Here is a 27,812-nt window from a genome sequence, read left to right as displayed (position 1 = left end):
TATTATTCAGAGAACGCGTCCTGCTTCATACAACCTGAGTTTGCGTGCCGTACATGTAGACAACACTACAGCGGCCGTTCCATTATTTCCATTTTTTTTACTTCCTGCATCGGTTTCCATCCACCGTGCGACGTGATACGAATCAGTGTCGGTAATTGTCGTTTCAACGAAGCAGTAAACAACGGAAAAGCTCGAAGGGGGAACCAACTAGGCTCCCTAATGATTCGTTTAATCCGCACCGTTCCGAATTGATCAGCCTTGTTTTCCAGGAAAAGCTCACTAGAATAAGAAATTGCAATTCTTTTGGAACTATACGAGGCATTATAAAGAATGTCCAGCTGCTTTACTTTCACGTGCTGAGATGCCGAGGGTATGGACCTTTCCTTTATCAAGGAGGAAGCATCGTTATCTTTGCATGGCTTTCTTTGTTAGCGATTTTCTCTTTTTCTGTTCTTCATTCTTCTTTCTGCTTTGAAAAGTAAACATTTAAAGATCGTTAGATATGTTTGAAAACAAAGACGTGTAGAGAATTGAAGGGCAATATCAAAGGCCTACTGTATACATAGAATTTGGTAAACATTTCGTTTCTTGATGACAAGCGAGTTCATCTCGTTAGAATTCCGAATAATAAAGCCCGTCCGGCCACCTGCTTAGGCTGAAGCATTCTTTTCAGGGAATGTTGACCTATTTCTAATCCAAACCAAAAATTAGACAAAACAATTCAAGCACATGTTTAGTTGTTACATTTTCCAACTGATGTTTTATAAAATAGGAAAAAAAAACTGATTCAGAATTACCCGTATAATATAGGGAATTAGCTATCACTTGTGTCAAAATTTTAAATATTTTTACAATCGTACTGCAGATGGAAGATAGGCGAAAAAAATTTCAAATGCTAAGCAGCGTGAAACGACTAAGGCGTACTGTATCACTCACAGCCAATAGCATCTATAAAACTGTGGGAAAACGAGACAAATAAATCATGCTGCATTATTCTTTTGTTTTTAGTGTTTTGACAAATGCAATGACCACTATAACTTGACTAGGTGAAAGACTGTTAAGCTTTAAAAGAAACTATTACAGCCTATCCAATATGACGATAAGATTTGAAAGCAGAGGAAAGAAATTAGGTGGTACAAAGATTTCAATACAATTCAACAACCCAAATCTCATAGAAAAAAGTTTACACACACCTACCATGTTGTTGATGGATATGTGGTGAACGATGAAGATAGATACACAGGAAAGTCTGTCTAACCTCGAAGGACTTAAACATGTGTAGATCATGACTCATGATGGCTGATCACAAAAGAATTACTGTACATTACAATAACATTCTTCCCTTGTTTTAGAAACTAGACTTCTTACTTTGGCAAACCTCTTTGGTGAGTTTTAATATAGCAACACTTCTCAGTATAAGATATTATCTGGTACCATGTGCAGAAAGTGACCTTGCTGTACATCTACTGGCCTTGAACAAGAAGTTCATGCAGAAAAAATGTTTTTTAAAGTAATGAATTACACATTTAGTCACCTTTTTGCTGTGCAATATCTACCACTGCCTGACATACTCTGCATTCACACAAGCCACACAAATCACTGCAGAGCTGCTGCAAGAATAAAACGAATTCAAATTTATGACAACTGGCTGACTAGTGGGCTGGCGCGCGGTGGCGCTAGCTGATAGCATATTAAATTGTGACACATTAATGCTTCATGGTTTTTACCCGGTTAATTTTTTATTTGTAGTGCTGTTTTTTCTTTGTTTGACTTTCATCTTTTATTTTTGAAAACGATAATAATGTTGCTAGTCATTACCCTGAACTTCAACAATTTCATTGCAAGTGCATTGAACTTTTCCCGGAATGCCACTATCAGCTAGAACCTAATTATGTTTAAGGAGTTGTCGAAAATGCCACATGTTGGGATCTGACCTATGGGGTCCTGAAATAAGTGCTGGCAACCAACAAAGCTCAAAGATGGACGACCAATTGCTACGCGTTACCATTCGCCGGTATAATAAAGTTTTACGTAAAACAATCATGATCGATTATTTGCTAGGTCACATATTTAATATGAATTATGTGGGAAGAAGAACTTATTCACGTTTGTCGATATACGTCATGTATATCGACAAACTTGAATTATCTCCTTACGTAGTGTCAAGACTTGACATGGCATTAAGGTATTCATGTGTGGGAAAACATACGTCACACGCAATGTCCTAATCGTTCGATTAACTTGTGCTTTGAAAAAAGATCGATCCACTAGTCAATTGTAGACTCTGCAGTGCACGTAAATATAGGAACACTCGTGACTCGGAATTCCCAGAACATTTCGAATTCTATTCCGTTCGAATACTACATTCTATACTGTAATCACCTGACTTGGACTAAAATTATTGTTTTGTCGTCTAAAAATACTGGTACATCACAAGGGAAAGACAGCAAGGCCGTAGAAATTTGACCCAAATAAAAACCTTTGCAATATTTTAAAATTAGTATAAGAAAAGTAAAGTATTAATAATTAACAGCGATTTCTTTGTTGAATCCCATGCAGCAATGGCTTCTAATTTGCCTAAGCTATCTCGACATATAACGACAGTTAATTTGTATTCGACACATCTGAGATATGATACATGACTGAAATGGAGCTAAGTTAAATTTTCTGCGTGCAGCAGTGCAATCTCACAAAAAGTGCTATCGAAATGCACATTGAAAAAGTAAGAATTGCACAGACGAAAAATACATTGCCTAACATTTTTACATGGCCAGATAGTGCTTTTGAAATTAAGTTAAAGGAACTCAAACACAAAAGACTGAAAAAAAAAGAATCGCTTTTTCGCTTAAAACCATTTTAGATATCTTTGGATTTAGTAAAACTTGAAAGCCAACAATAAGACTGGAAGTATGGTGAAAAAGTTCACCTGGAAATTCGTGCCAGCATTACCAGGAGTTTTTGGGGTAGTGACATCCGACCCTGTTATCGCCGGTGCCGAAGTGGCAGCATTTGCGGAATGGGGAAGAACACACGGCAGCCCTTTAGTCATCTTTGTGATTGCGTCGATGATAATAGTTTGCTGTGCTGATGAACACTTGTCACCGTGTTCCAATGCCTTGATGATACAATCCTTGGTGTTGGACACCACCCTTGAATTTCAAACGGAAGACTAGAACACAACCAGGTATATTAAAAATGATTTATCATACGTGCAATTATCGCGAGTCATTTCTTCGAAGATCACCTGAGTTGGATAGACATGGACAGCCTTGGTAAGAGGGTTCGCCGAACAACTTTTGGCTGTTACGCGAATGAATTCGACGCAAGAGGTAGAGTCTCCAACAGTTACTATGACGCAAAGCTTATTAAACGTACCGATAACATAAATAAGGATCAACAGAACTAACCATTAAGTCGTGTCTTCGGGTCAGAGCAAACGGAGGTAAACATGGAAGCTAAACCGGCAACAATTGGAGCAACCTTAACATCTTCCGCATCCGTTGCATTCTTTCCATTGTTACAAATGGTGTCCAGCCGCATGATGGTCTGCAATTGTTTGCTGTAAATGATAATATTTAGATCGGGATAAGTCGACACTATTTTCAACAATACCAAAACTGCTCGAGCGTGATGGTAGAACCTTCATCCGATACAGCCAAAAATGCTCTCTCCAGAATCCAGTTTTCCTTTTCTTTTTCCAGTATAGTCTAATGTTTCAGATACAGATAATTTATTAGTTTATGATATCGACGTACATCACTTACCTCAAAACTGGTTGAGCACTTTTCCATATCGGAAGACACATCACGGATGCCATGATCGTTCGTAACTGAATTAGTAGTGGCAATAGCTGGGATAGCAGTAACTGGCTGAACTGGTGGAGGTATGGACGCCGAAGTTGAGAGTTGAGTTGATACAGCTGGGGTAGTTGTCATCTCGGGATGGGTAAAATCAGGACTTCCGATTGAGGATGACGGTGCACTGCTAATAGTTGTACCCGAATTTTGAGTAGTAGTAGTGTTTGCTGGGGCAGTGGAATTGTTGGTAGGGTTCTCCGTTGTCGATGAAACCGGGTTCGAACTAATTGACCCTGATAGAAAAAAAAATAAAAAAACTTAAGAATGGCCATTTCAAGTAACATAGCATTGATTGATTTACGATAGTAACACATTGGTTGGCATGACTACGGTCCCCGTGCAAAAGCCATTAGCGAGCATTCGTGGAAGACTGAAAGATGTCAACCTTTTCTTTCCCCCATGTAATTTCAATCCATCGCGGCAATCGCACGCAATCGATCAACTTAATTTTTTTTAGAGATTCAAATATTGACTACCAATGAAAATACATATAATTTTCACGTCTTACTATCCCATTTACTACTCTAAAACTACAAAGAGAAACGACCATGCTTACCCTCTGCATTTTCGATTGGCGCCAAAATGGCAAGAAAGACCACCAGAAGTAGAACTCCAAACTGACGAGAATCCATTTTTTCTAGGTACCTGGCTGTGTATAAAATAAAGTTCAGCAGGAAAAGTATTAAGACGGTCGAAACTGTTTTTCTATGTTTCTCAGATACAACTGAATTTGTAAACTGCTTGTGAAGAGTGACCTGTTCAGCTAGACATCACCTGATCGAATGAGATAGTAAAAAGTTCTGGAGAAGTCGACAACCGACTCAGCTGATCGGCATAATGGAAAATGTAAGGGCGTGTTGCCCCCTTATATGTTCTACTTTCTATCTAACTCTTCCTCTCTAATTTGTTATCCCCAGGGAAAGGGAAGGTTGGGAAGGAGAGTTGGAAAGAATACGCTTAGCGATTGGATAATGCATGGTACATCCTGTCACCAACGTGTATTGCAATGCCTGAAGCTAACACGTGCTAAGAGATAATTGCAACGATTCATTTATCGTCTTTGCGAATTTCGAAGTAATTTCGCATAGTATAAAATTGTTAGTATAGATTTTTCGTTCTTGTTTTAGTGGCTACCAAATGACAAACGTGTGCAATAAGCTATATTGCGAGTGCATTGGATACCTTGTTACAGTGTTAGATTATTGTAGGTCTTTTAGTTAAAGAAACATATCTATTTCACTCGAAAACAAACCTCATTTTTTCCTTTTTTTTTCTCAAAACTATTTAGACATGGATGGCACGTTCAATTGGAAAGTTTTACAATAAAGTATTCGGCCAGAGCTATAGTTCTACATAATGCACGATTCGTTGACTTGGCCAAGTTTAACCTGAAAATAAATAAACTAACTTATTATTACACAAACGGTTTCTATTTATGATTCAATTGTCGCCGATATTGATGTTACGAAACGCCGTTTGACCTAATTTTTAGTAGACAACTCTTAATCGCTAGTCGATTGTTTATTTTGCAAAAAAAAAATAGATAATTAACATTGCCATCCAGCGATTTAAGTTGGCAATCGAAGGAGGGGTTTGAATAAACCACAACTTCGAAGAAGGAGAAGTCTGCTACAGATTCAGTTTTTTGATCGATTGTTAGGACGATTGCGATCGCCATTGTATTTTCAATGGCGGCGCGCATTGGGAGACTACATGTTCGAACGTCGTTATAATGTTGCACACAACAGCGATGCCTTTTTGCGATGTGGGTGCTGAGAACTACGTGCATTGCTTCTCCAAGAACCATAATGAACGAACTGGTTACCTACCTTCATTGAATGTTTAAATGGCTGTCGTTCGTGATATAACTGATTAAATTTAATAATTAAATAAAATACACTATCGATATCAGTTTTGGGTCAATGTTTTACTACTATATCGTCTGCTATTTGCCCGGGCAACTATTTTGATGTCAGCTTAAACTGGCGACACCCTAAGACATAACCTCAAGTTTTTCTTTGATCATGGCGTTTTTACAAGACATTAAAGAACTTTTTCGTCCATATTACTTAGTAAACTGCATTTTAAGTATTTCCTTTCTTGTATTAAAAACTGTATCTCCCATGTGTATGTACTTATTTCCAGTGGGTGAATCTCAATGTGAACTGGACATGGTAGACACATTCTTTTTAAATACGATAAAATTCTGTTTAACAACTAATTTTGGTTTTTATAGAAACAATCTGAAATCATGTTTTTCCTTCTCTTCGTGATTGTGATGAGAGCAAGAAAGACTGGATCTGTAACAATGTTAGCTTATCTCTCGACAGGTTTCATGTACTGCAAAGTGGCTAGTTTAATACTATGGTTCAATGCTGATCCTAGATATGGTTTGGTATTTTTGGTGTTATTTGTTTGTAAGTTAACATGTCAAGTTTTGCAAACTATTTGCACAGTTCTAATAATCTTCTTCGACATTAGTGCAAGCAATCCTGTTTCCAGAACCTTCTTACACTGGTCCAGAAAAAGTTGTGTACTTTAGAGGAACAACTTTGGAAGAGGAGCTTAACAGAGATAAGAGAGTTGTGTGGATTGTTACATTCTACACTGTCTGGAGTCCAAGCTGTGTTAATTTTGCATCAATTTTCTCTAAATTATCAGCAGAGTATGTTAAAATTTATTCTTCAACAATTTTTGTTCTTAAGAGTCCTATTTTGTCTGATCCAGATATACACTGGATAACTTGAAATTCGGTAAAGTTGACGTGGGACGATTTCCTGAATTAGCAAAAAAGTATTACATCAACGACACGTCGTTTAGTCGTCAGCTACCTACCATCATTGTGTTCAAGAATGGTGAAGAATATGATCGGAGACCAGCTATCGATAGCAAAGGGCAGTTACAAAAATTCATCTTTAATGAAGTAAATCTTATATGTGGTTTCCTATTTTGTTGTCGATTAACTTTGTTTTTCTAGGACAATGTTAAAGTTCAACTAGATTTCAACAATATTTATAATGAATGCAAGAAAAACCCAATCAAGGAGAAAAAAGAAAAGCGCGTGAAGGCAGAGTAGAGATTATTCTTCCCGTAGTTATTTTTAGGTGTGTTTTTAATAAAAATGAGATGAATGATTTTTAATTTGAAACCCTGCTAATTTTTATGCTAAGAGAGATTAAAATATTAGGTTACTGCTAAACTAAAGAACTTGGTTTCACGATATAAGTTTACTTACGCAATGGAGGAGTCAATATATTTTACAGTCAATTACACAGGAGGCCAAAGGGTATCGATTTCTTCATGGAGTGATTCAGGCACCCAGGCTTTATAGGCGTCCAGGAGGTAGAACTTATCTTTTTGCCAAGCGACAAGAAGCGAATCTAAGCTATCGACATTACCAATTGTCAGTTGTTGAAGTAACACTTGTGTCCTGGGCTGGAGTTTCGCCCACGTCTTGACCATTGTTGATGGAGTTGACAGCAGAACTGCCGTATATCTACATAACAAAATCACTTATTTAGTACGGCTGGAAAATTTGAACAAAACTAGAGCCAATACGTACTTTGCTAGAGGACGACAAACCTCTCCATTAAGGAAAAACTGGGCGAAAAACTTGAATCGGTCGATACCAGCTGGATATTCAAGCTCCATTACAGGAAGAGGCCAACCACTTCTCCCAAATGTAACATTCATGTGACACATTACACGACCCTGATCTGAATCGTAACGAGGAGCGGGAAGCTCTAACGGAGCAGAAAACGTACACTGTGTAGGGCTAAAGACAGGCAGCCACTCTGGTTCGATAGCGGTGATTCCACGTAAATAGATCTTGTCGTCATGTTCATAAATGTCTTGGTAAACGATCCATTCGGGGTGCGAATAGCGCAAGATACTCGATGGGTTCAAGAAGACAGGATCTTCCATTTCTGGACAGCGATAAGCGTATTTGTACTTTCTACGGTCGTCGGTTTCCTTGATTTCATTTGGAGGTATTCGCTTAGCCACGTGATCGGGAAGTCCAGCCATCAGAATCTGACGCAAGAGTTTGGCTTGCAATTCAGTGGGGGGCGCCATGCGAGGGTCGACCACAATCGATGCAGTGCCCGATGGTAAAATCAAGTTCGTTTCGTTTGTCAGCTGGACCCGCAGTTTTCGGACTTCACGAAGAGCTTTGCTACGTATCCCGTTCGTCGAACAAAAAGCTTCAATATCACCCGAATACTCGGCGGCGCCAACAGCACGCAGAAGTACCATGGGGTCTCCTAAAAGTAGAGACTGTCCTGTTCCAGCCCAGGATCGACGTTGACCAAGCCACCTTCTGTGAGTATCGCCTGCTTCGGAATCGGCTGGCTGATCCAGCACAAGTTCTTGTACAGATAGGGCAGCCACCAAGGTAATGCTCAGCTGAAGTAGATCATTTTGTTGGCTTAATAATAACATTTTTGCAAAGCGCGGTGCTAACGGATAAGCTGCCATGGCTCTGCCAAGTGGAGTGATTTTTGACGTCCATTCTTGGCTTTCTGTAAATGCAAAAATGGATTTTTAGTATTACAGAATGTAATTGAAAAACAGTATGGATTTTACGTTTGAGTCCTACGCTGCGCGGCGGCGGTTCCAGTGCATTTAACAATAATAGCCGACGCTCAGCTGCATATAACTGCTGAATATCAGGTGGCGTCGGAAACGGAAAGTGGATCACCTTTTCAATGTCCATTGACTTCATTTGCAGAACTAAATCGTCGATCGGTCTGGAATAAAACTTTGTTATACTTCCCTTGACGGTGGCCAAATCTATAATAATAATACCTTCGCGCGATATCTGGCAAAGAAAATTTTTCAAACTCGTCGTTAAAGACGGCAGAAGAATAGAGTCGATAACAATGGCCAGGACCGGTACGACCAGCTCGCCCAGCACGCTGATTGGCAGCAGCTTGTGAGGTCCACGTTACGTGGAAAGCAGATACTCCAGTAACTTTGTCGAAGAACTTGGTCTTGACACGGCCAGTGTCGACCACGTAGCGGACGTTGGGTATCGTAAGCGAAGTTTCAGCGACGTTAGTGGACACTACGCACAACCTGGATCCTTCTGGAGGAGGAGCAAACACTTTCTGTTGCCGATAAGATGGTAGTAGAGAGTACAAAGGCAGAACCCATAAGGGAGGAGCAGTTTGACTCTGAGATAAAGCCTCTGACTGTTCATCATTAATATCTAGCTCTTGATCCGAATCGGCCAAATCTCCAAGATTTTCATCATGATCTTGTTCTTGTTCTTGCAATGGCAACGCAGAGTAATGATCCAGATTGATTTTTATTCGCTGATCTACTTCCTTCTTTGAGCGCTTTTTCATGCTTTGTTGCTTTTTTTGAATTTTGGCCAAAACTTTTTCCACATCTTCGTCCTGTTTAGCGTATGGCCATGTCAAGATACAATTGATACTTTTATTTGCTTTGAAGTTAATACCTCTTCAGACGCAATCGGAACATCTTCGGGTTGTGCAGGTGACGCATCTGCAGGCTCTGGTTTCTCTGTCTTTTTGACACCCGGAAACGTTTGTCGTAGTTTTCTACAAAGGGCATTGACCTCTTGCTGACCTGTAAGGAAGACCAGAATGCCTCCATCCGGTAATTGTCGATGAATTTTGCACACCTTCCGGTATGCCTCGTCCACATAATCTTCAAAAGCTGTCCGCTTATTAAAATGGACAGAGACAGGAAATTGCCTAGCTTCAACCTAAAATATGCTATGAATTAGTCAAATAAAAACTAAAAAAAAAACTAAAAATAATTTTACTTGGATAACAACTGGCTTAGTCTTGAAAAGTCGTCGGTTTTCCGTAAAATCTTCCACACGAAGGGTGGCCGACATAATAACCATTTTCAATGGATTACCCCTTTTGTGGCGAAGCATGACAATACGCGACAACAAACCGAGTAAGATGTCTGAGTAAACACTACGTTCGTGAGCTTCATCGATAATCACAACAGAGTAATTACTTAGGAGGAAATCCTTTTGAACTTCCTGCAAATAAAATTGTTCCTTAATAAACATGCAATAACCAATTACCAACAGCAAACTTGCTTTCAATAAAACACCATCAGTCATGAATTTAATTCGGGTATTATCCTTGACATTGCCTTCGAAACGAATTTGATAACCAACTTGACCGTCATGCAAGTTCATTTCGTCAGCAACGCGATTTGCCATTGAGGTGGCAGCGACTCTTCTGGGTTCTGTGACACCAATAATTTTTCCATTGGCTGCATACCCGGCTTCGTATAGAAATTGAGGAACCTGTATCGCATTGGCTTATTAGAATGTTAGAATTTCGCATATTTAGGAGAGCCTGTTACCTGGGTGGTTTTACCGCTGCCAGTTTCTCCGGCCAAAATTACAACAGGATTTTCATTAATTGCTTCAACTATTGCTTGTTCTTCTGCAAGGATGGGAAGTTTCATTCTAGCAGCTTGAACTTCTGCCGTGCGGTGTACTGGTACAAAAATAGCAGGTTTTGATTCGCGCTTGGGCGTGGATGTTTTATCATCTTTGTTGACGGGAGTCAAGTCTTCCGTTGCGATAATATTCCCATTAGAGATATCTGTTTTGCTAGAATTAGAAATATCTTTGTCCGCATTTGAAATAGCTTCTCCAGGAACAGTTTCTTCCAATTCTTTTCGTGGTTTTCCTTTGCTTCCTTCGGTTTTTTTTTGGTTTTCTTCTGCCTCTTCTTTGTTTTCACCTGGTTCTTCTGTGTTTTCATCTGATTCTACTATGCTTTCATCTGGTTCTTCTGTGTTTTCGCCTCCTTCCATTTCTTCATTTTCTGAACTGCTTGATTCCTCAATTACTTCTATGCCAATTACATTGCTATCAGTTCTTGGGTTTATAACTTTTTCCTCATTTTCCTTTTCTTTCCAACGCTGTCTCCTTTTGCTCCCAGCAGTTGCAGATGTTTGAATTTTTTCTCCGGTTTCATCAAACAATTGAACAGATTCAACTTCCGCCATAGATCTCTTAATGCCTTTAGTTTGAACTGAAGTCAAAGACGTCATCATGGAAAACTCTTGAGCACTGGGTTGCAACTTTGCTAGAGACTCCAATAAATCTGCCCTCTGAAAAATGCCAAAAATTAATTAGATTTAAATTTGATCAGAATTAATTACTTTACATTGGCTTTTTTCTTTTTGACATCTACAATCTTCTCAAGCTTCTTTCTCTGTGTCTTTGACAAAATCCGTTGATTGGATTTCTTTTCTTTGACAATTTTTGTTACTCTTTTCTTGGATGGTAAGACAAGTGCATTGCATTCATCATATTTTGAAGACTCTGCTCCACTAATTTCGATTTCAACCTAATATTATAAATTGGTCAACGTTACGGAAACAGCTGAGAAGCTAAGTAATTAAACGTGAAGCGTGAATAAAGATTTTAGAAACGTTATACGATTAGTATATCACTTACCCCTTCTGTATGAATAATTTTTGTAGTTACAACTTGCCGCGCCTTCCAATTGAAGCCTTTTTTATTCGGCCCCATGGTGTCAACTTTAATTTGAAGGCTGTTGAAGCTTTTCTTTTAAATATGTTCCACAATTAACTGAATTAACCACAATTAAATGAAACAGTAGAGAACACTTTGGCAAGTAACAAGCACGTGGTGTTTACACCGGCTGAGACACCTATCGTTGAACACTAAAACTGTAATTTTACGTCTGCTTCAACTGGAAATAAGCAAAATAAAAAAATGTTTTACCGCCATAAAAAGTGCTAAATACACACAAAGAATCTAATATAAAATTATTTGGACGAAAACGGAACGTAAATTTTTTTCAAATTATTATCTGTTGTCTAGACGTAGGAAAACACAAAGCTGCAATAATAATAAGCTAATGGCGGGGTAGTGGGTACAGCATAATAGTCCCTGACCCTTGGACTGTAACTTTGACATTGCAAACTAAAAACTTGATTTCCTTGGCGATCTTTCAGTTAGTTAACTGAAACAAATACCATGCAGGAATTTTTTAATCGATTTAAAACTGATAATAGCAAGCTGACCATATAGTCTGCTGGCCGCGTAGCAACAGTAAACCCCGCGAACCTCGGGCAATATTTGTTTTCTCATAGAAAATCAGGGGGCTCTTAAGTTATGGGTCACCATATTGTTTAATTTTTAAGGAATGACTCAGTAATATTGACTTGACCGGACATTCAGTCACTATCTCTCCTTGCAACCGAGAGGGCTGGAGTTATTCAATAGGAAGAGCCTTGGAGTGTCGTTTTTTTTTCTAAGTACAGAACTCCGTCTAAAATGAATACCACTTACGACGTCACTCACATTCAGTGTAATTTGAACAATGGTTCTTACGTTCTCGTGGAGGAGAAAGAAACATCAAAAAAAGCCTGGCAAAAATTCTTACGTGTTGTTACGATAAATGAGGAAAACGTTACTGACACTTCGTCACCCCGTGGCTATGCTGTTTGTCGATCCTGCAGGCAAATTCGTCGTTTAGGACCCAAAGGGGGAACTACAGACTTGGAAAAACACATCTGCCCTATTCCTGTGACAGTAGATGACTCGGTATCCAGGTATGCTGTAAACGATGGGGGAGTTTGTGCTCTCTTTGTAATCGCATTTATCTATCAAAAAAGGTTGGCCGAAAAAAAACATAATAAGAATCAGACTGAAAAGGACCGTAAAGATGAAATCAGTGCACTCATTAAAGATATGGCGTCTCTAGTGATGGGACAAGAAAACGAAAGTATTCACTTGCAAGAGCTCACCAGAGCTCGTCTAACACGGGCCTGCCTATCTGAAATACCACGTAGTATAATCCAATTTTACACTGATGGAAAATCCCCAACGGAGAGACCGCTAAGTATCACATCTTTCCTATGCACAGTAGCAATGATTTCTTTACATGTTCATAAATAACTTATACAGGTTTTTACGACGAGCTTCAAACGCAGTTAAATTTACTTTCCGAACGAGTTTTTGAAGCTCGTTGTGAAGCTCACAGGGAATTACAACAGCCAATGGTTTATCCAGCAATAAAGCAAGTGGTTAGAGAACTTAAAAAAATTATAAAAATTTTCTGATGTATTGACAACTTATTTTTTAAGCAATATTCAATAGATTATATGCAGAACGGAACGCCACCTAACCTTCACCTTGGCCTTTCATACTCTACAACTGACGAAAACATAATTGACATCACTTGGGTTTCGGCTGATGTTGAGTCTACATTGGGTTTTGATCGAGTACTACCCTAACCCAGATAATTTTTTTCTTTTCCTGTTAAATCAACTTGTCATAAACTCACAACAGATAAACATGATCGGACGGAACTTGTCAGAGTTAGTTCATCCGGAAGATTATGCAGAAGTTGTGCGCACTTTCTTATTGAGACGGTCGAGCGACGGTTCTACGACGGACAGGAAGGATTTTAGTTTCCCCGAATGTCGCGTAACAGAGCCGATTCGTCATCGGCTGAAAACAGTTTCGGAATATAAAATGGTTTTCTTGACCGGGTATATTCGCCCATGCATCCGAACAACTCGGGAGAAAAGTAATCAGCCAGACAAGCAAAGGTTGATGTTGTCTACGAAATCTTCTTGGCCCAGATTGGCGTCATTTATTCACATCTATACTTACTATCAGTATATGACGCTACACTCCTTAGATGGGAAAATCATTCAAGCCGATAAAAGGTAAGTTTAGTGCTTGGAAGTTAGATTTTAAGTGTACATTAAATTCTTGACTACATTAAACAGGATAACAATGGTAGCGGGTTATACCTGTGATGAAGTTATAAATAAATCGGCCCACGACTTCATTCGCGAAGATGCATTACCAATTGTGTCACAGGCACAATTTAACTGTAAGGCTAGGGAATATGATTCAACACATGTCCTACATTAACCAACATGAATTTTGAATTTGCTATTGGCAGGGTTATACAACGGCCGCGAAAATTACATATCTTACCCTTTAAAGGCGAAACATCAGGGAACAATTGTCTATGTTAAGTCTAGAGGTGAATTTGTTTACTTCCGTGACAGTGCAACTAACAAGTTAGTTATGGGATTTATCTTGAATAACGCTCGTATACAGTAAGTAAAATTATTTACAATGATAATTTAGAAAAAGTATGATTTTAACGTTTCACCTACAGTGAGGAAGAATATTTTAATGAAGTCTCGAACCCTCAAGTGCAAGTAAATTCATCCTCGGGGTCATCCTCTTCGGTAAGCTAAAAAAAGATCTTATTAAGTTTAAAAAGCAATGTTGGACTGGTTAAGTCAACTTCTGTAATGAATATAGATGGAGGATGGCTTTGAAGCCTCGTCGTTCTCATCAATAGCAGTAGATGAAAATTACGAATTTTTTTTTAATGAGGCCAACGATTTCTTGTCCTCAACATCAATTTCACATCCTCCCGACACATCGAACAATACTGCTTGTGACGACAGTATGTGGCCCATGCATTACATTAACCAAGGAGGATCTCCATCTAATCAAGAAATTAATGGACGGATATAAATCACAAACTTCAGTCTACTGGGATTCTAGTTGGCTGCTGCTGGTGTATAAAAGGAATGTTTAAGCTATTTAGCTAACAGAAACTGTACATCTTTTGCAAAAAAAGTTTATATAGGTCAGTTATTTCTTAAATTATTGAATCTATTTTAGCTGTGTGCAACAAGGATATAAATAAAAAAAACTACTCTTTCTATTTTGAACTTGATGGTGAATCACTCTTAAGTTATCTTTAAATCCTGGCATGCAAACTAACTTTGTAATTTAAAAAACAATTTATTAAGAGTATCAGTTGGAAAATTTTGCACACACTTTTGAAATATAGCATAAAATAATTCAAACATACTTGGTCATTCCATTTTTAATCGTTTGACTCCAGGCTCGTATAGCGAATTGGAGTCTTCTGAAGCCATAAGCTGGGTGGAAGCAAAATCCAGTGGACCTTGAGATTCACTTGTCAGGGAAAAACCTAAAACAAATATGTTAAGGAACATCATGTTCATTTTAAAATCTGTGTGATAATTACTTGTGTTGGAATCTTCGCCACTGAAACTGATAAAAGATGACTCCTTCTTGGCTGTGTCATTTTCTTTGTTCATCTTTGAATCTTTGCTTTTCTTTTTCTGTTAAATAAAATGTTTGGTTAACAAAACGAGTAGTCCAGATACACTATGATGATGATTTACCACCATTTCAACTTGCGAAACTGGGACCCATTTAAAAATTTTCATTGTTGTGTCTCCGATGGTAACCCACTTCTTTTCCCTAAATATAAAAACACAGAACAAATATAAAAGTACACCATCACATGTTTAGGGTGGAAAAACATACCAATGCCGGACTTTGTCGACCACTTGCATGACACGTTTGATGTCATCTTTAGCTCTGCTACGTGTTTCCGCTCGCACTGACCGAGACATTCGAAATGCCTCCTAGAAATTCTCCTGACTTTGACTTAAGTTTCAAAACACTTTCTTTAGAAACAAACAAAACCGTCTGACGAGTGTGCAGAATATGGAGGCAAGGAAAATGGAGAGGTAAGAGAAAACTAAAAAAATGTCAAAAAGCTTCACCAACAAACAGTGTTGTCAGATTTCATTTGCTAAGCATCCTATATTTTTTCATCAATTATTAATTTTTCAATTTTCATCGTTTTCTTTTGTCATTCGGTTTGACAAAATTTGAAAATAACGGTGAAATAGATATACGCATTTGAGGCAGGATTTCGCTGACAGTTTATGTTTTTGTATATGGCTATTTGCCAACACAAATCAAACACATTCACTAGTTATTCATGATGTCGCGTCTGGTTTCCATGCCAACCTTGGGACAAAAAACGCTTTGCAATACGAAAACAAACGTGTTTAAAGCACGAATCAATATCATATTGATAATAGTGAGTTTAAAGCGAAATTAGCCAGTGTCAAGCTGAAAAACCAAACATTTTTTTATTTATCCCAACATTTCGCTTTTTAAAAATTTAATAATAAAGAAAATATTTCTTACGCACATTGTGCTTCACGCATTGTGAAATTGTCATGTCGTATACCCTTGACTATGTACATACGGAGGTAGGCAAAGTAAAAACAAGAGAAGGGGAGCGGCAATAAGGACACAAAACGGGACTGTGCGTATACGAAGCGGGTGGGCAGGGAAGCCCAATCATCATAACTTTTCCAACGGTTCCACATACACCAACGAGTGAAGATCGATTAAAGAGGGGAGAAATAGTGTACAGAGATACATATATATACTAGAAAGGGTCTCTGGTAACCTCAAATACACATGGAAAAAGGGAGTCCGCCTTTTTCAAGAACCAACACTAGCAGCATACAGTCATCGACCGACTTCAGTATCCAAACGAGAGTCGACTTGGAAGGAAATGATCAGTAAGTCGTTCGTCACTAATCGTTGAGAGCAAAAATAAAATCACGAGATTCAACATGGGACTGACGAGAAACGGAAAGAAAGGATCCGTACGACGAGCCACCTCTTCCGAAGGGTATGAGATCAATTTTATTTGCAATGGACTTTGATTAGAATTTAAAATATTTATGGTAATGAATGGATTTAACACAACTGTGGGCAGATTTGGAAGCGCTTCGACTTATTCAAATACAAGTTCGTTCGGTTCACTGGCTGATTTAGGCAATGACAATAGCGTCGATGATTTGGGTAATATTAGCGTCGTTGTCAGGTGAGTTTGCGGCTTTAAACATTTTAATTGTTATGGATGATTCGCTATCATTTCCCTATTGATTTGGTTAAATCGTAGAGTACGACCATTGAGCGAAAGGGAAATTCAACGAAACGATGATACCATCATTCAAGTTATTAGTCATGAACAAATAATGATGCGACCAGACGTCAGACCGAATGGACAAAGTGCTCTATCTGGCGCACAATCTACTTTCAATCAAACGTTGACGGCCAAGACCTTTACGTTCAACTCCGTTTTTGACCAGACTGCTACCCAGTCAGAGATGATGGACAAGTCCGGTGTGGCAAGGGTTATCGCCATGGCCATGGAAGGCTATTCTACCACAGTTTTTTGTTATGGACAGACAGGATCGGGAAAGACTCATACGCTTACCGGCCCTCCCCATTTAGTACGTTTTCTTATAATTGATACAAAAATTGCGATATGCGATCAATGATGTTATAGTTCCAAGACCAACCGGACCCTTTCTCGGAAGAACACGGACTCATCTACAGGGCATTTGTCCACCTTTTCGACCGTCTGAAGGAAAAGCAAGCCAAGTCGGATTGCACCTACGTTATCAAAGCTTCATTCCTGGAAATCTACAACGAAAAGGTAAAACGTTACAATAATATATCTAGAAAAAAAACGGGAGTTTTTTTCTGTTTTCCTCGTCATATCATCTACATGTACTGTACTGCATGTATATTACAATTCCTGTCGCCCACCAACAACTACCCCTCTATTACTCAAAGTTTCCAAATGGAGGATTGCGTGAGTAGGACGTAAAGGGGTGGGCAAGTTCTCTAGTAGTTGTAGAAGCCTACTTTTCGTATACACCGTCTACTTTTTTTTTACCACATCGATCAGAAGCCATAAGTTGCGTAGTTCCAGTGGAAGCCTATAATAATTGGTCACCGCGCTAAGTGCATAGAAAGGAAAGGGAAACGCTTACCTATTAAAGTTTGGTATCCTTCATGTCTTTTTTTGCGACACGAATTCGCAGGTGATTGACTTACTCAACTTGAGTACCTTCAAGAAACCGCTGCAGGTGCGCTGGTCGAGAGCATCGGGTGGTTTTTACGTCGAGAATCTCTTCACAGTAGAATGCGAGGTACTTGATGATTTCACATCCTGCGATGCGATGTGCCTAACGGTGTTTGTCACCACATTCGCACGGTGACATTTCAAGAAAGTTGACCAACTTTTCGTGTGTCACATCCCGTTTAGGAATTCGACGATTTGCTTGCCGTCCTCGAAGAAGGTATGAGGAATCGAGCTGTTGGCAGTCACGGGTAATAAATTTATTTTGTACGTGTTTTAAAAAATACGGAGTTAATACCAGAATTGCTACGCAGGATGAATGATTATTCCAGTCGAAGCCATACGATTCTTACTGTTCACGTCATCTCCGAGTTACAGGTGAATTGCTGCAAAGCCCCACTGATGATCTACTATTTACAATGATTAAATTATTAAATTGATTTCTAGGCTTCAGAAGAAGGAGTTTACCTGAGCAGACATGGAAAAATCAATTTTGTCGATTTGGCAGGTAGCGAAATGACCAAGAAAACCAACAGCCAGGGTAAAACTCTTGAAGAGGCCAACAACATCAATAAAAGTTTGATGGTCCTAGGTAATTGAACATTTATTTTCAGACGAATGTGACAACTATATTGACATTGTATGATTAGGTTATTGCATATCTCAGCTCAGCGATCCGAGGAAGCGAAACGGACATATTCCTTACCGCGATTCTAAACTTACTCAACTGCTGTCTGATAGTCTTGCTGGCAATGGCATAACTTTAATGGTAACTAGACCCTTTACATCTTCATTTTGTCTACAAGAAAAAAAAAAAAACTAACAAATTGGATGATAACAACAGGTGGCGTGCGTGTCTCCGGCACGATCGAATTTGTCTGAAACTTTAAACACGCTGCGTTACGCGGCTAGAGCAAAACATATCCGCAACAAACCTGTCGTCGTTATGGTAACAATTTTTCAATATCATTGCAAAGAAACTATAGCAATGGAATGATATATAGAATATTAACTCATTCAGGATCCGAGGGAGGCATTGATTCTAAGTTTGAAACGGGCAGTGATGGCGCTGCAGGAAGAAAATGTCCATTTGCGAAATTTGATCGATTTGGAAAAATCAACAGGCCAACAGCCAGAAAGGCCTGTAACAGCTGTAATTAGGTCCTCAAATACAGAACAAGATTCGCTGACAGGAGCGGCAATGGACACACCGAGATTAAGCGAACTGCCAGCCCACGAAGCCCATCAGTTATTGCACAGTTTATTGCAAGAAAATCGAGCCCTTCGGAAAGAGAACGCTGACCTCTACTCTTTGAGAGAAGCTCTGCTTAGGCAGCAAGAAGCCGTTACCAAACATAACGAACGTTTGATTAAACAGATTGAGGGCAAGCCTATGTACTAATACGACGATTGGCAAATTTTTCCTACAAATCAGACTAAGAGATTTTACGTTACAGAAGATCGTCTCAACCCACTATGACGTTGCTATCACCTGACGGGCCCAGTAGGATTGAACCATCGAATGGGGGATCAGTTTCAGCAAGAACTTCTCCATTGCCTCAATTAAAACGTTCAAATTCACTCACCTCTATTCCTGGCCGATCATCCCTTGCTAATTCTCTTAGCCAGAGCATCACTTTGCTTAATCAGCAATCACCCACCATGGGTCTTAATGGCACTGGCATCTTACCTGTAATAATAATTAAAAAAAAAAACAATTAATTTAAGATCTCATAACGATTAAATTGTAATGTAATTTTACAGATGGCAGTTAGCAGAGAAATGACGAAGAGGGGATTCAACGCCAGTAAATCTGCAGACTCTCGAAACAGTAACGATATGGCAGCTGAAAGTTTGGAAAACGATCGGGCATCCCTTTCGTCTCCACAAGTGTACGGGCATAGAAAGAAACTGACGGATTTAAAAATTGATCTGAATTTTATGCCTAAAAAGAATAAGGCCAACAAAAATATTAGTCTCCGCTCACCTAATAAAATTAGATCGTCCTCTGAACAGCCGCGTATTCGCGCAATGAGTATCGGTACTCCTAACAGGACGGCGGGGAGGGAATAATAAAAGGCAATTTGTTTCTTTTGTTTGATAATTAAATTTCAATATTCGCCCGGTCCCCCCGTTAGGAGACTATGCTAAAAGCAAGACCTGTACTCACCGTTGACATTATTGTTTGGCCCGTTCGCATCCGAAAAATAAATCTTTTTAAAAATTCCCCTTATTCCTCACACAAAAACCACCATTTACTACAGCAAAAGTTAATTTAATTCTATATGGATTTAAGAAAAAACGAATAAAATTTAGTTTGACTGCAATTGGGTTCCGTTTTACACAGCAAAATCGAAAGCTTTCTGTCACATCTTTACTAAAGACTTTGTCAAGCAGTGGAAAAGTGCTCAAATGGGAAAACCTAAATTATTGTTAAGGAATTCTTTTTGACTCAGCAGTGAGGCGCTTTCGCAAGTGATTAAATTAAATGAGCACTTACCACTATTGTTTTCGAAGTAAAAAATATGGAAACGTTCTTAGGTCCCAAAGTAGCGTGTCAATAATGGATTTAGAACTTCAGCATTGGTTGGCACGAAAATAAGTTGTTTCAACATCTCATAGAAGAGATTTGCTTGGTGTGCTTGCGTTACTACTTCTTGAGTGACATCAGTAACAAATATTCTAGAAATACTTAAATGTGAGATGAAATTATTTACACAAGCGATATTATGTATGCTTACGGTGACGTGGCTTCAATGTGGAAATTTATTATCAAGTGCCTTCGGTAATTGTCAAGCAGGAATCGCAGATTGATATTTCGAAATCCAATGCTATTTATTGGCAAGGTACTGGTGTTGTATAAACAGCAGTTTGGTTTTCAAAACTTTTTTCTTGTAACAGTGATACCACTGTTGGCATCGCACGTACAAAAGGTTAGGATAACCGTTTCCTTCCATAGTTTAGCTTTGTTCCATGTCCATTCCCACAAATTAGGAAACGGACGTTAAAAAACAAAACAAGTTGCCAACAAGTGGTTGGGAGTCAAAACTGTTTTGATTTTCTTGTAAACGTGTGAATCTGTCAATAAAATTATTTATCGTAGTAGGTTGTCTTTCTTGAAATGTCGAGTCCTACTAGCGAATCACAGCGCTTCGTTTTGATTCGTCCTTTTACACAAGGCGACGAAATCGATTGCAAGAAAATAGCTGGAACTACCATAATGTCTACAGTCAACCGCACATTCTTTTCGGCTTTGTTTCGCGAGACAATATTTCAGCTGATGGTTTTCTTCGCCGCAGTATTATTCATCATAGTGGGAATACCCTTCTTTCACTGTGCAGTATCAGTGCCATTGACAATAACAATTCTTTATGCATCAATATGGAGTAGCGCCATGATGAAAAGTCTAGAAATTCAAAATGAATTATCTCTAGTGAAGCAGCAATATCAAGAATCAGATAAAACCACATTTCTTGTGGCAGAATTTTATGGCCCTCTTATAGATCTGAATCCTCGGGAAAATGTCACCTTCATCAGCATGGCAAATTTTCAAGGACTAGAAGATGAGCTGTCTTCAAAATCAAAAAAAGTAATAGGGTTTTTGGGCATCACACGTAACAAAGATAAAGCCTGCAGTGGCTGGCTGAAGAGACTTGCAGTTGATCAAGAATTTAAACGAAAAAAAGTTGCTACACAGTTAATCTCTGCAGCTTCACATTTTTGTTACGAACGCGGATACTCTTCAATTGAGGCGTGTATTACTGAATGCCAACAAGAGGCAAAAGAATTCTTCCTTCATCGTGGCTTCGAGCTCGAGCAACTCTACCACAAAAGTATTATGGGCAGTACGGCTCGCTACACCAAGTACCTTTTCAGAAAAGATTTGAAGCACTGCAAGTCCGCATTGAATGCTTAGACACCCCAAGTTAAGCGAGCAACATGATCTGTCTTCCGTTTCGACGACTGAATAAATCCAAGTAACTGTAATTGCGCAACCGCTCGAATAAAACGTGCTTGAATAATTGGCTCGATTTCTTCATTATCGTTATCCTTGTCCTTTTTGTTTTGTTTTTTTCATTGAATAAATTTGTCACGTTTGTCGCGCGAAATGATAAAGACATATGTTATATTTTCCTACCTTTTGTTGAATGGCATTGAAAGACAACATCCAGTCGTAAAGGTTGATTAAGCGACCGCACTCGGTGTGTAATTTGTAGACTATGCAGAGATCGGGCATGGTAGGCAGAAGTTGCGATCCTTGTCCGTTTGAAGAGCAACAGTTGCAACCAAGGTATGACGCCGGATCCGACAGAGCCTTACTAATTGCGACTCTAGGAACTGGTTGAACCTGGCGCCGAATCCATGGGACAATATCCCAACTACCTATAAAAATAATTACATACGCATTTGTTTTATGTAAAACTGGAAGATATAATAAAAATGAAAATTGCATACTCTGAACTTGGCTACCAGCATAAAATACTTCATGAAACAATATAGTGGTAGGAGATTTCAGCTGACGTGTTAGATGAGAGTTCAACCAGGATACGATCTCGGATTTTATTTCGTCGAATTTTGAAGTAGGGCGGGCTTGTTTTGCTGACGCCAACAATTGCTAGATTATGTTGTTACAGTTAGTCAGTGTTAAAGAAATTTAGGTTATTGGAATATTTACAGCTTTCAATTCGAATTTGTCCAGTTTCTTGCCTTTAGGTACAAAGACATTCGGACTTTTGGGGCTCGTAGCAGCGTCGGTGTCTGGTGCTTGTTCCAAACGCTGCAGTTCCTCTGAGAAGAGAACGAGACTGGTGGAGAAATCCGACAAAGCACTGGACACGTCTGATTCTTTTAGGCTATTCAGGGCAGCTTGGATTCTGCTTTGCAGTTCGTACGACGTGGAAATATTAATCAATTGAATAAACCGATCCCAATCCTCAGATTCCGCACCAATCAAGAAATTTACGTAAACTTCACGTAAACTTTTGCCAAACAATGCATCGGGCATTCCATCGCTTAGGCAATGAAGAATTCGACAGCTCAATGAGAAGTCCTTAGAATAGCTGTCCAAATCCTAGAACGTTTGCTCACTTCAGGCACCAGAAAACGAATGATATTACATTCATTGTTACCTCTAACGATTTTTGCAGAAATAATCGGAATTCCTTGTCGTCCGTTAGCAGTGAAACTCTAGACCGATTATTTTCAATGAATTTCATAAACGATGGAAGCTGGCGGTACAGATCTAAATCTGCTGCACCGAGTTGCTTCATTCTATCCTGACATGCCAAGAACACAAGAAAAATTATCAAGCGAGTCCTATAGCCGGAAAAAGGAACAGATTACTTTTAGTTCAGTCATAGAGCAGCAAAGCGAAGAAACCGGTAAGGTTATGTAGTGTTGCATTATTATCAGATGGACACGCATAAGAAAACTGCTGAGTGATAAGTCGTGATATAGGAACCCATCCAGTAAAAGTTGCATCAGCCTTGGTCCAAGTTTTAAAACGCTGCTTTTCATAAAGAGCTGTTCTATGAGATGGTTTAGAAGAACGATTGAAGGCCGTGACTGGAATGATTTGGTCGCAAGACAGACCGAAGTGCGATGGTGGAGTTGTTGTTGGAGGGCCACTGTCGTCGCAATACCCATAATGAATTGAATAGGCAACTTATTTCGAACTCGATATTCCCTAGGGAGCCAAAATGTATTAATATGTGAGACAAATATAGTACTACAGCAAAAAAGTATACCTGCAGAGTAACACAAAATCCTGCAACTGTTGAGTACTAAAAGACTCCAAATCTTGTAGGATGATGATCAAGGGAGTTTTAATTACGACATTGGAGTACCATGTCGCGAGGTTAGCGAATGTCTTGATCTTAGATGATGATCTGACAGGTACAATTTCATCTGCTTCCTCATCCTTTTCGGCATCATCATCTATCAAATCACAACTTGTCAATTTCTGGATGGCTTTTAGTACCATGTTCTTCAATGAGGGGCATTCTTTTGAATTTAACATGGCGACAAATGGGGATACATGGGTATTTAATGTAGAATCCAAAAGGTTGAAAAATGCTGCATGATCTGTAAATAATACAACAAAAAAAATGGTAAATCAATATTTTCACAAACTCAAAAATTCATTGAACCTGGAAGGTTAACTCCTAACGCTACTAATGCAGTAGGTATGCTGCTTTGTCCACTATCCGCATTTTCACTAACAAATTGACTTACATCATGCAGGAGCTGTTTGTGGCTATCTGAAATGATGTCCTGCAATTCACAACTACTTATTTTTTATATTTAATGAACACTGTTTGGAATCTGACCTCGCTTTTCTTTTTTGTCAACTTCCAAATTTTCTTGTAGGAATCTTGTCTAACTTCCATAGAAGACTTGTCACATTTCCCAAATAAGGATGAAGTATCGAGATCGCCATTTGATCTATGAAGTACATTGGAAGATTTTCTGGCTTTCTTCCTTGGACTTTGCCCACTACTTTCTAGTTTAGCTTTGAAGACAAAACAACCCTGATGGCAATGAATACAAAATCAGAATGACTAAACCATTACAAACCAAATCACAGTTCCTACTTTAGAGAAAGACGAAGTGGTTGCCATAGTTTACTGCAGTTACAGATAATGTTCCCGGCGCCATAGTTCGATTTGGCGCTGAAATGTTTACTGCCATCTATCAATGATTCTAAAAGTACTTTGGGCGCCATCTAAATTCCGGTACAGTAGAGATGAAAGAAATGAAAGCAACTTACAAAATCAATTTTGATACCCAATTAAATGCAACAATGTACGTATCAATTTACAATGTATTTGATGAAAAAAAAAGGAACGATGTACATAGAACATTTTTATAATTGCACTTTCTTAGATCCAAAGGTTACTGTTCGTGTTGGGTACGAGTTATTTCTTTTTCAAGAATTTTGTTATTTTGGGTGGAGAGTCCTTAGAAGGCGCTTTTTTTCGTTTAGCAGTTACATTTTCAGACCCTGCACAAAACTCAATCTAGAGGGGGAAAGAAGCCTAAGCTAAAGCATCAGTTTGAATTTGCTTACCTTCTTCTTTATGGCCTTGATAGGCTTCCTTCATCTTGGCTAAATTCTCTTTTACGGCAATTTCATGGTCTACTATTCGCTTCGGATAGTCTTTTCCTAAATCACAGTTCGGGCACATTTTTAGGTTAGCTGAATCGAATTGACTATTACGTCATTACCAATAATGCATCCAGCCTTTTGCTGGACACTTAAAGGAGCTTTCCAGGGTTCATAAATGTATTCTGATGGAAACTTCTTCAAAACCGGCAGATACCTCCTGTTAAAATTAGAATAATGGAACTATTCTAACGAATGCAGAAGCAAAGAATATTTATACTTGATGTAATCGCCATTTTTGTCGGTTTTTTTGCCAAAGGCTATTGGGCTATAAACACGGAAGTACTGGTGAAAGAAAGCTGATGCAGAGAGCCACATCCAGTTTCCAGCGTTCAACGACCAATCAGCGTCTAATAGCAGCTCTTCAAAAACCTTCCAGAAGTTCATCAAACGTGATTAACACCAAAAGCGATACCAACAACTCAAGAAATTAAACTAAGAGCTACCTCTTGTCCAAGTTCCCATGATACCCATAAATCTCCACGTGTTAGGAAGCATGCAACAGCATGCCTGGCCAAGTGGTGGATCCAACCTTCTGTCCTTAATTGCGTCATGATGGCATCTATGAACGGATATCCTGTTTGTCCCTGTACCAGATGTTAATTTTTTGGGTTTTTTTTTTTTTTCATCTAGTTAGAAATCAGAAATGCATACGTCTTTCCAAGCAAGATAATTTTTATCTTCTCGATCACGTTTCCATGGGATTTGCTTGCAAATCGGATTTCCCTCCATTCTGTCAAAATTAGGAACATATGCGCCACAAGTATAGTAAAACTCTCGCCAAAGCAACTGACCAGTCAATGACGTCGGTGGACTGGTATGTTTTCGACCAGCAACTACCTACGTGTACAGAATGCATTAAGCGTCGAAAACACAACATAAAAAAACCACTAATAGAATATTTTACGTCATGAATCCGATGGTACATTAGGCGAGGCGACAAGCATCCAAATTTGAGATAGGGACTCAACACAGTGGTTGATGGTTCCATGCTATTTGGTGATGTATCTGGTTTACTGAATTTACACACCCATTCCTAGATAAGATAGATAAGCCGAATAATAAACATTAGCTTGGTAAACACCCTCAGAAGTGCTAACGCATTTATAAATACCTGTTGATTCATGTACTTATTCAATCTGATTAGAGCTTCACTCTCGCCGCCACGAAATAGCTCTTTCCCTAATCCCGTCAAGTCAACTCTCATCTCCTCCAAATGCGGAACATTATAGTCTTCAGACAAAAGCAAAGTCTGGCACTGCTTTGGCAAGCTTCCTGGGGAATCAAATGCCTTTTGGGGAATTCCAAATTTCGCTACCACAGACTGGAACTTTACATAGGTCAGTGGGGCTTTGTTACCATTTGCTTTGAAAACCCTAAAAAAATATAAGATGACATAGTAATATTTAAAACTTTATAAGCAACATGATTTGAAATTTCTTACTGTTCCAAATCATAAATTGTATGGGACACTTTTGTAATTACGGTGACAGAGTGCTTTTCAGCAAGCTGTTTTATTTCTTCATCTCTACTTTTTGCATAAGGTTCTATATCAACCTCAAAAGTCAGTTTTTTTACATTCCATTCCTTCAAGAGTTTCTTGAATACTTCCAAAGGCGACCCTTTCACAACAAACAGGCGAGACCCAATTTTTTTCAAGTTGTTATCTAAATCTTGAAGGCTTTGAATGAGAAACCTCCAACGATTAGGGCCTACTCTTGCATTTTTAACAAACCTAGTTATTCAAGGTTTGTAATGACTGTAACCTAATTAATATGTTTTGATCATACAACTGTCTCCTACAGCTATCATGTTTACCATGGATCCAGAATGAAGACTGGTCTCAGTTCATAATGGCTTTCCCCAACCTACAAAAAAAGTGAAAATTAATCGAAAACCGAACAATAAACTGGTTCTTGAAAATCATATTGATCACGAACACGATATTACCTTTTCAAGAGCAGACAATAAAGCAGGATTATCGTGTAGGCGAAGTCCTTTGCGAAACCAATGAATAACGACTGGTTTATTCATGTTATTTTTTTTTTTGCACAAAACAAATCTTTGGTTTCAAATATGTAAGCATTAAGGCTAGCTAGCCTTATCAATCTGAGATCTATGGCAATGCGTTAAACCTCCCCCAGCCCCCCCGCGAAAAAAAAAATATTTAGTTTTTTATGTTTTGCTGCTACCGCCATCTACCGGTCAGATTTCTAGTTAATTCTCTACACACTCAAACGAAAAGTCGGGCTTATTTAGTCGAGCTTATTTAGTCGGGCTTAAAAAATTTTTCTGCAAAAACTGACACTCATTGGAATTGGTTGAATATCACAGAACATACTCAAAATTGAATGCTGATTCCGAGAAAATTGCAATTTTTTCCATTAAGCTAACCGTTTTTGAAATACGCCGAGTATTTGGCGCAATGCTAGCGCGCCAGTACGTTACAGCGCTAGCGCCATGTAGCAGAAAGTCGGGCTTATTGATGAGTCGGGCTTATTTATGGGTCGGGCTTAAATTTTTATTCGGGAAAAACTGACACTCACCGGAATGGGTTGAATATCACAGGATACACTCAAAATTGAATGCTGATTTCGGGAAAATTGCTATTTTTTTCATTAATTTAATCGTTTTTGAAATACACCGAATATTTGACACAATGCTAGCGCGCCAGAACGCTACAGCGCTAGCGCGATGCTTCAGAAATATTCCGCGAGTGCATGTATAGAATTAAGTAGAAATCTGACCGGTGATGGCGATAGTAACACAGAGAAAAAGAAATCTTTTTTTATTGCGGGGTAAAACGGATTGTCATATCTGTCTCTGATTTCAATACGAATTTGTTGTAACTTGCTATTCTATTATTTTTCGAGAAACACTTTTATCGGCTCGAGATAAACACGTTGCACTTGCGGTGCCATCTAGCGTTCACTCTAAAATATATCTTCCATTTATTAATGCGCAGAGGTTTGTAACAAAATGGCTGTTGACGAACATGAAGTGTAGTCATTT

General features: G+C 38.8%; 8 protein-coding genes across 10 annotated transcripts; 3 read left to right on the top strand and 5 right to left on the bottom strand.

The window, feature by feature from the left end:
* Positions 1 to 2,595: 2,595 nt before the first annotated feature.
* LOC130693528 (uncharacterized) lies at positions 2,596 to 4,708 on the bottom strand. The gene is made up of 7 exons (XM_057516692.1): positions 4,632 to 4,708; positions 4,414 to 4,506; positions 3,765 to 4,090; positions 3,613 to 3,707; positions 3,408 to 3,559; positions 3,210 to 3,348; positions 2,596 to 3,149 (listed from the first exon to the last, which is right to left on the bottom strand). Exons 2-7 carry the CDS (start codon positions 4,487 to 4,489, stop codon positions 2,873 to 2,875), a joined length of 1,065 nt encoding a protein of 354 aa, XP_057372675.1. The 5' UTR covers positions 4,490 to 4,506; positions 4,632 to 4,708; the 3' UTR covers positions 2,596 to 2,872.
* A 1,106-nt stretch (positions 4,709 to 5,814) lies between these two features.
* On the top strand, positions 5,815 to 6,998 carry LOC130693541 (thioredoxin-related transmembrane protein 2 homolog). Its single transcript, XM_057516707.2, has 5 exons — positions 5,815 to 6,031; positions 6,094 to 6,274; positions 6,339 to 6,522; positions 6,585 to 6,780; positions 6,835 to 6,998. The coding sequence occupies exons 1-5, from the start codon at positions 5,882 to 5,884 to the stop codon at positions 6,931 to 6,933; spliced, it is 810 nt and encodes a 269-aa protein (XP_057372690.1). The 5' UTR covers positions 5,815 to 5,881; the 3' UTR covers positions 6,934 to 6,998.
* An 81-nt stretch (positions 6,999 to 7,079) lies between these two features.
* LOC130693501 (probable ATP-dependent RNA helicase DHX37) lies at positions 7,080 to 11,509 on the bottom strand. Its single transcript, XM_057516653.2, has 10 exons — positions 11,317 to 11,509; positions 11,024 to 11,206; positions 10,209 to 10,967; positions 9,933 to 10,149; positions 9,649 to 9,872; positions 9,319 to 9,588; positions 8,664 to 9,256; positions 8,442 to 8,605; positions 7,420 to 8,377; positions 7,080 to 7,353 (listed from the first exon to the last, which is right to left on the bottom strand). The coding sequence occupies exons 1-10, from the start codon at positions 11,389 to 11,391 to the stop codon at positions 7,125 to 7,127; spliced, it is 3,672 nt and encodes a 1,223-aa protein (XP_057372636.1). The 5' UTR covers positions 11,392 to 11,509; the 3' UTR covers positions 7,080 to 7,124.
* A 387-nt stretch (positions 11,510 to 11,896) lies between these two features.
* On the top strand, positions 11,897 to 14,558 carry LOC130693515 (uncharacterized). The gene is made up of 9 exons (XM_057516673.2): positions 11,897 to 12,440; positions 12,504 to 12,730; positions 12,796 to 12,914; positions 12,975 to 13,112; positions 13,180 to 13,562; positions 13,626 to 13,732; positions 13,805 to 13,964; positions 14,027 to 14,099; positions 14,176 to 14,558. Exons 1-9 carry the CDS (start codon positions 12,163 to 12,165, stop codon positions 14,392 to 14,394), a joined length of 1,704 nt encoding a protein of 567 aa, XP_057372656.1. The 5' UTR covers positions 11,897 to 12,162; the 3' UTR covers positions 14,395 to 14,558.
* An 89-nt stretch (positions 14,559 to 14,647) lies between these two features.
* LOC130693560 (B-cell CLL/lymphoma 7 protein family member B-like) lies at positions 14,648 to 15,464 on the bottom strand. Of its 2 annotated transcripts, none has more exons than XM_057516731.2 (4): positions 15,223 to 15,464; positions 15,078 to 15,156; positions 14,918 to 15,014; positions 14,648 to 14,860 (listed from the first exon to the last, which is right to left on the bottom strand). In XM_057516731.2, exons 1-4 carry the CDS (start codon positions 15,309 to 15,311, stop codon positions 14,742 to 14,744), a joined length of 384 nt encoding a protein of 127 aa, XP_057372714.1. In that variant the 5' UTR covers positions 15,312 to 15,464; the 3' UTR covers positions 14,648 to 14,741. The 2 variants fall into 2 exon arrangements, with proteins under 2 accessions (XP_057372714.1, XP_057372715.1); XM_057516732.2 differs by having other exon boundaries at positions 15,081 to 15,156.
* A 145-nt stretch (positions 15,465 to 15,609) lies between these two features.
* On the bottom strand, positions 15,610 to 24,324 carry LOC130693510 (origin recognition complex subunit 3-like). Its single transcript, XM_057516667.2, has 17 exons — positions 24,229 to 24,324; positions 23,965 to 24,165; positions 23,785 to 23,908; positions 23,383 to 23,719; positions 22,979 to 23,321; positions 22,765 to 22,911; positions 22,311 to 22,706; positions 22,091 to 22,250; positions 21,774 to 22,018; positions 20,377 to 21,691; positions 20,136 to 20,317; positions 19,398 to 19,580; positions 19,222 to 19,325; positions 18,104 to 18,223; positions 17,934 to 18,045; positions 15,898 to 17,870; positions 15,610 to 15,819 (listed from the first exon to the last, which is right to left on the bottom strand). Exons 1-10 carry the CDS (start codon positions 24,253 to 24,255, stop codon positions 21,548 to 21,550), a joined length of 2,124 nt encoding a protein of 707 aa, XP_057372650.1. The 5' UTR covers positions 24,256 to 24,324; the 3' UTR covers positions 15,610 to 15,819; positions 15,898 to 17,870; positions 17,934 to 18,045; positions 18,104 to 18,223; positions 19,222 to 19,325; positions 19,398 to 19,580; positions 20,136 to 20,317; positions 20,377 to 21,547.
* On the top strand, positions 16,253 to 19,894 carry LOC130693564 (kinesin-like protein KIF12). The gene is made up of 13 exons (XM_057516738.2): positions 16,253 to 16,393; positions 16,481 to 16,588; positions 16,667 to 17,000; positions 17,057 to 17,206; positions 17,598 to 17,705; positions 17,822 to 17,886; positions 17,950 to 18,013; positions 18,083 to 18,227; positions 18,286 to 18,404; positions 18,480 to 18,584; positions 18,657 to 19,030; positions 19,093 to 19,327; positions 19,400 to 19,894. The coding sequence occupies exons 1-13, from the start codon at positions 16,335 to 16,337 to the stop codon at positions 19,706 to 19,708; spliced, it is 2,175 nt and encodes a 724-aa protein (XP_057372721.1). The 5' UTR covers positions 16,253 to 16,334; the 3' UTR covers positions 19,709 to 19,894.
* A 116-nt stretch (positions 24,325 to 24,440) lies between the features above and the next one.
* On the bottom strand, positions 24,441 to 27,812 carry LOC130693516 (cryptochrome-2-like). 2 transcript variants are annotated; one of them, XM_057516676.2, is made up of 11 exons: positions 26,751 to 27,812; positions 26,619 to 26,668; positions 26,245 to 26,535; positions 25,915 to 26,176; positions 25,708 to 25,836; positions 25,455 to 25,640; positions 25,247 to 25,387; positions 25,021 to 25,172; positions 24,863 to 24,960; positions 24,705 to 24,800; positions 24,441 to 24,654 (listed from the first exon to the last, which is right to left on the bottom strand). In XM_057516676.2, exons 1-11 carry the CDS (start codon positions 26,832 to 26,834, stop codon positions 24,650 to 24,652), a joined length of 1,494 nt encoding a protein of 497 aa, XP_057372659.1. In that variant the 5' UTR covers positions 26,835 to 27,812; the 3' UTR covers positions 24,441 to 24,649. The 2 variants fall into 2 exon arrangements, with proteins under 2 accessions (XP_057372659.1, XP_057372657.1); XM_057516674.2 differs by having other exon boundaries at positions 24,441 to 24,638.

This window comes from Daphnia carinata, chromosome 3, assembly GCF_022539665.2.
Source record: "Daphnia carinata strain CSIRO-1 chromosome 3, CSIRO_AGI_Dcar_HiC_V3, whole genome shotgun sequence".
In the NCBI taxonomy this organism is placed as follows: Eukaryota; Metazoa; Arthropoda; class Branchiopoda; order Diplostraca; family Daphniidae; genus Daphnia; species Daphnia carinata.
Note: the sequence above shows the minus strand (reverse complement) of the source record. Positions and strands in the feature narration are given on the sequence as shown.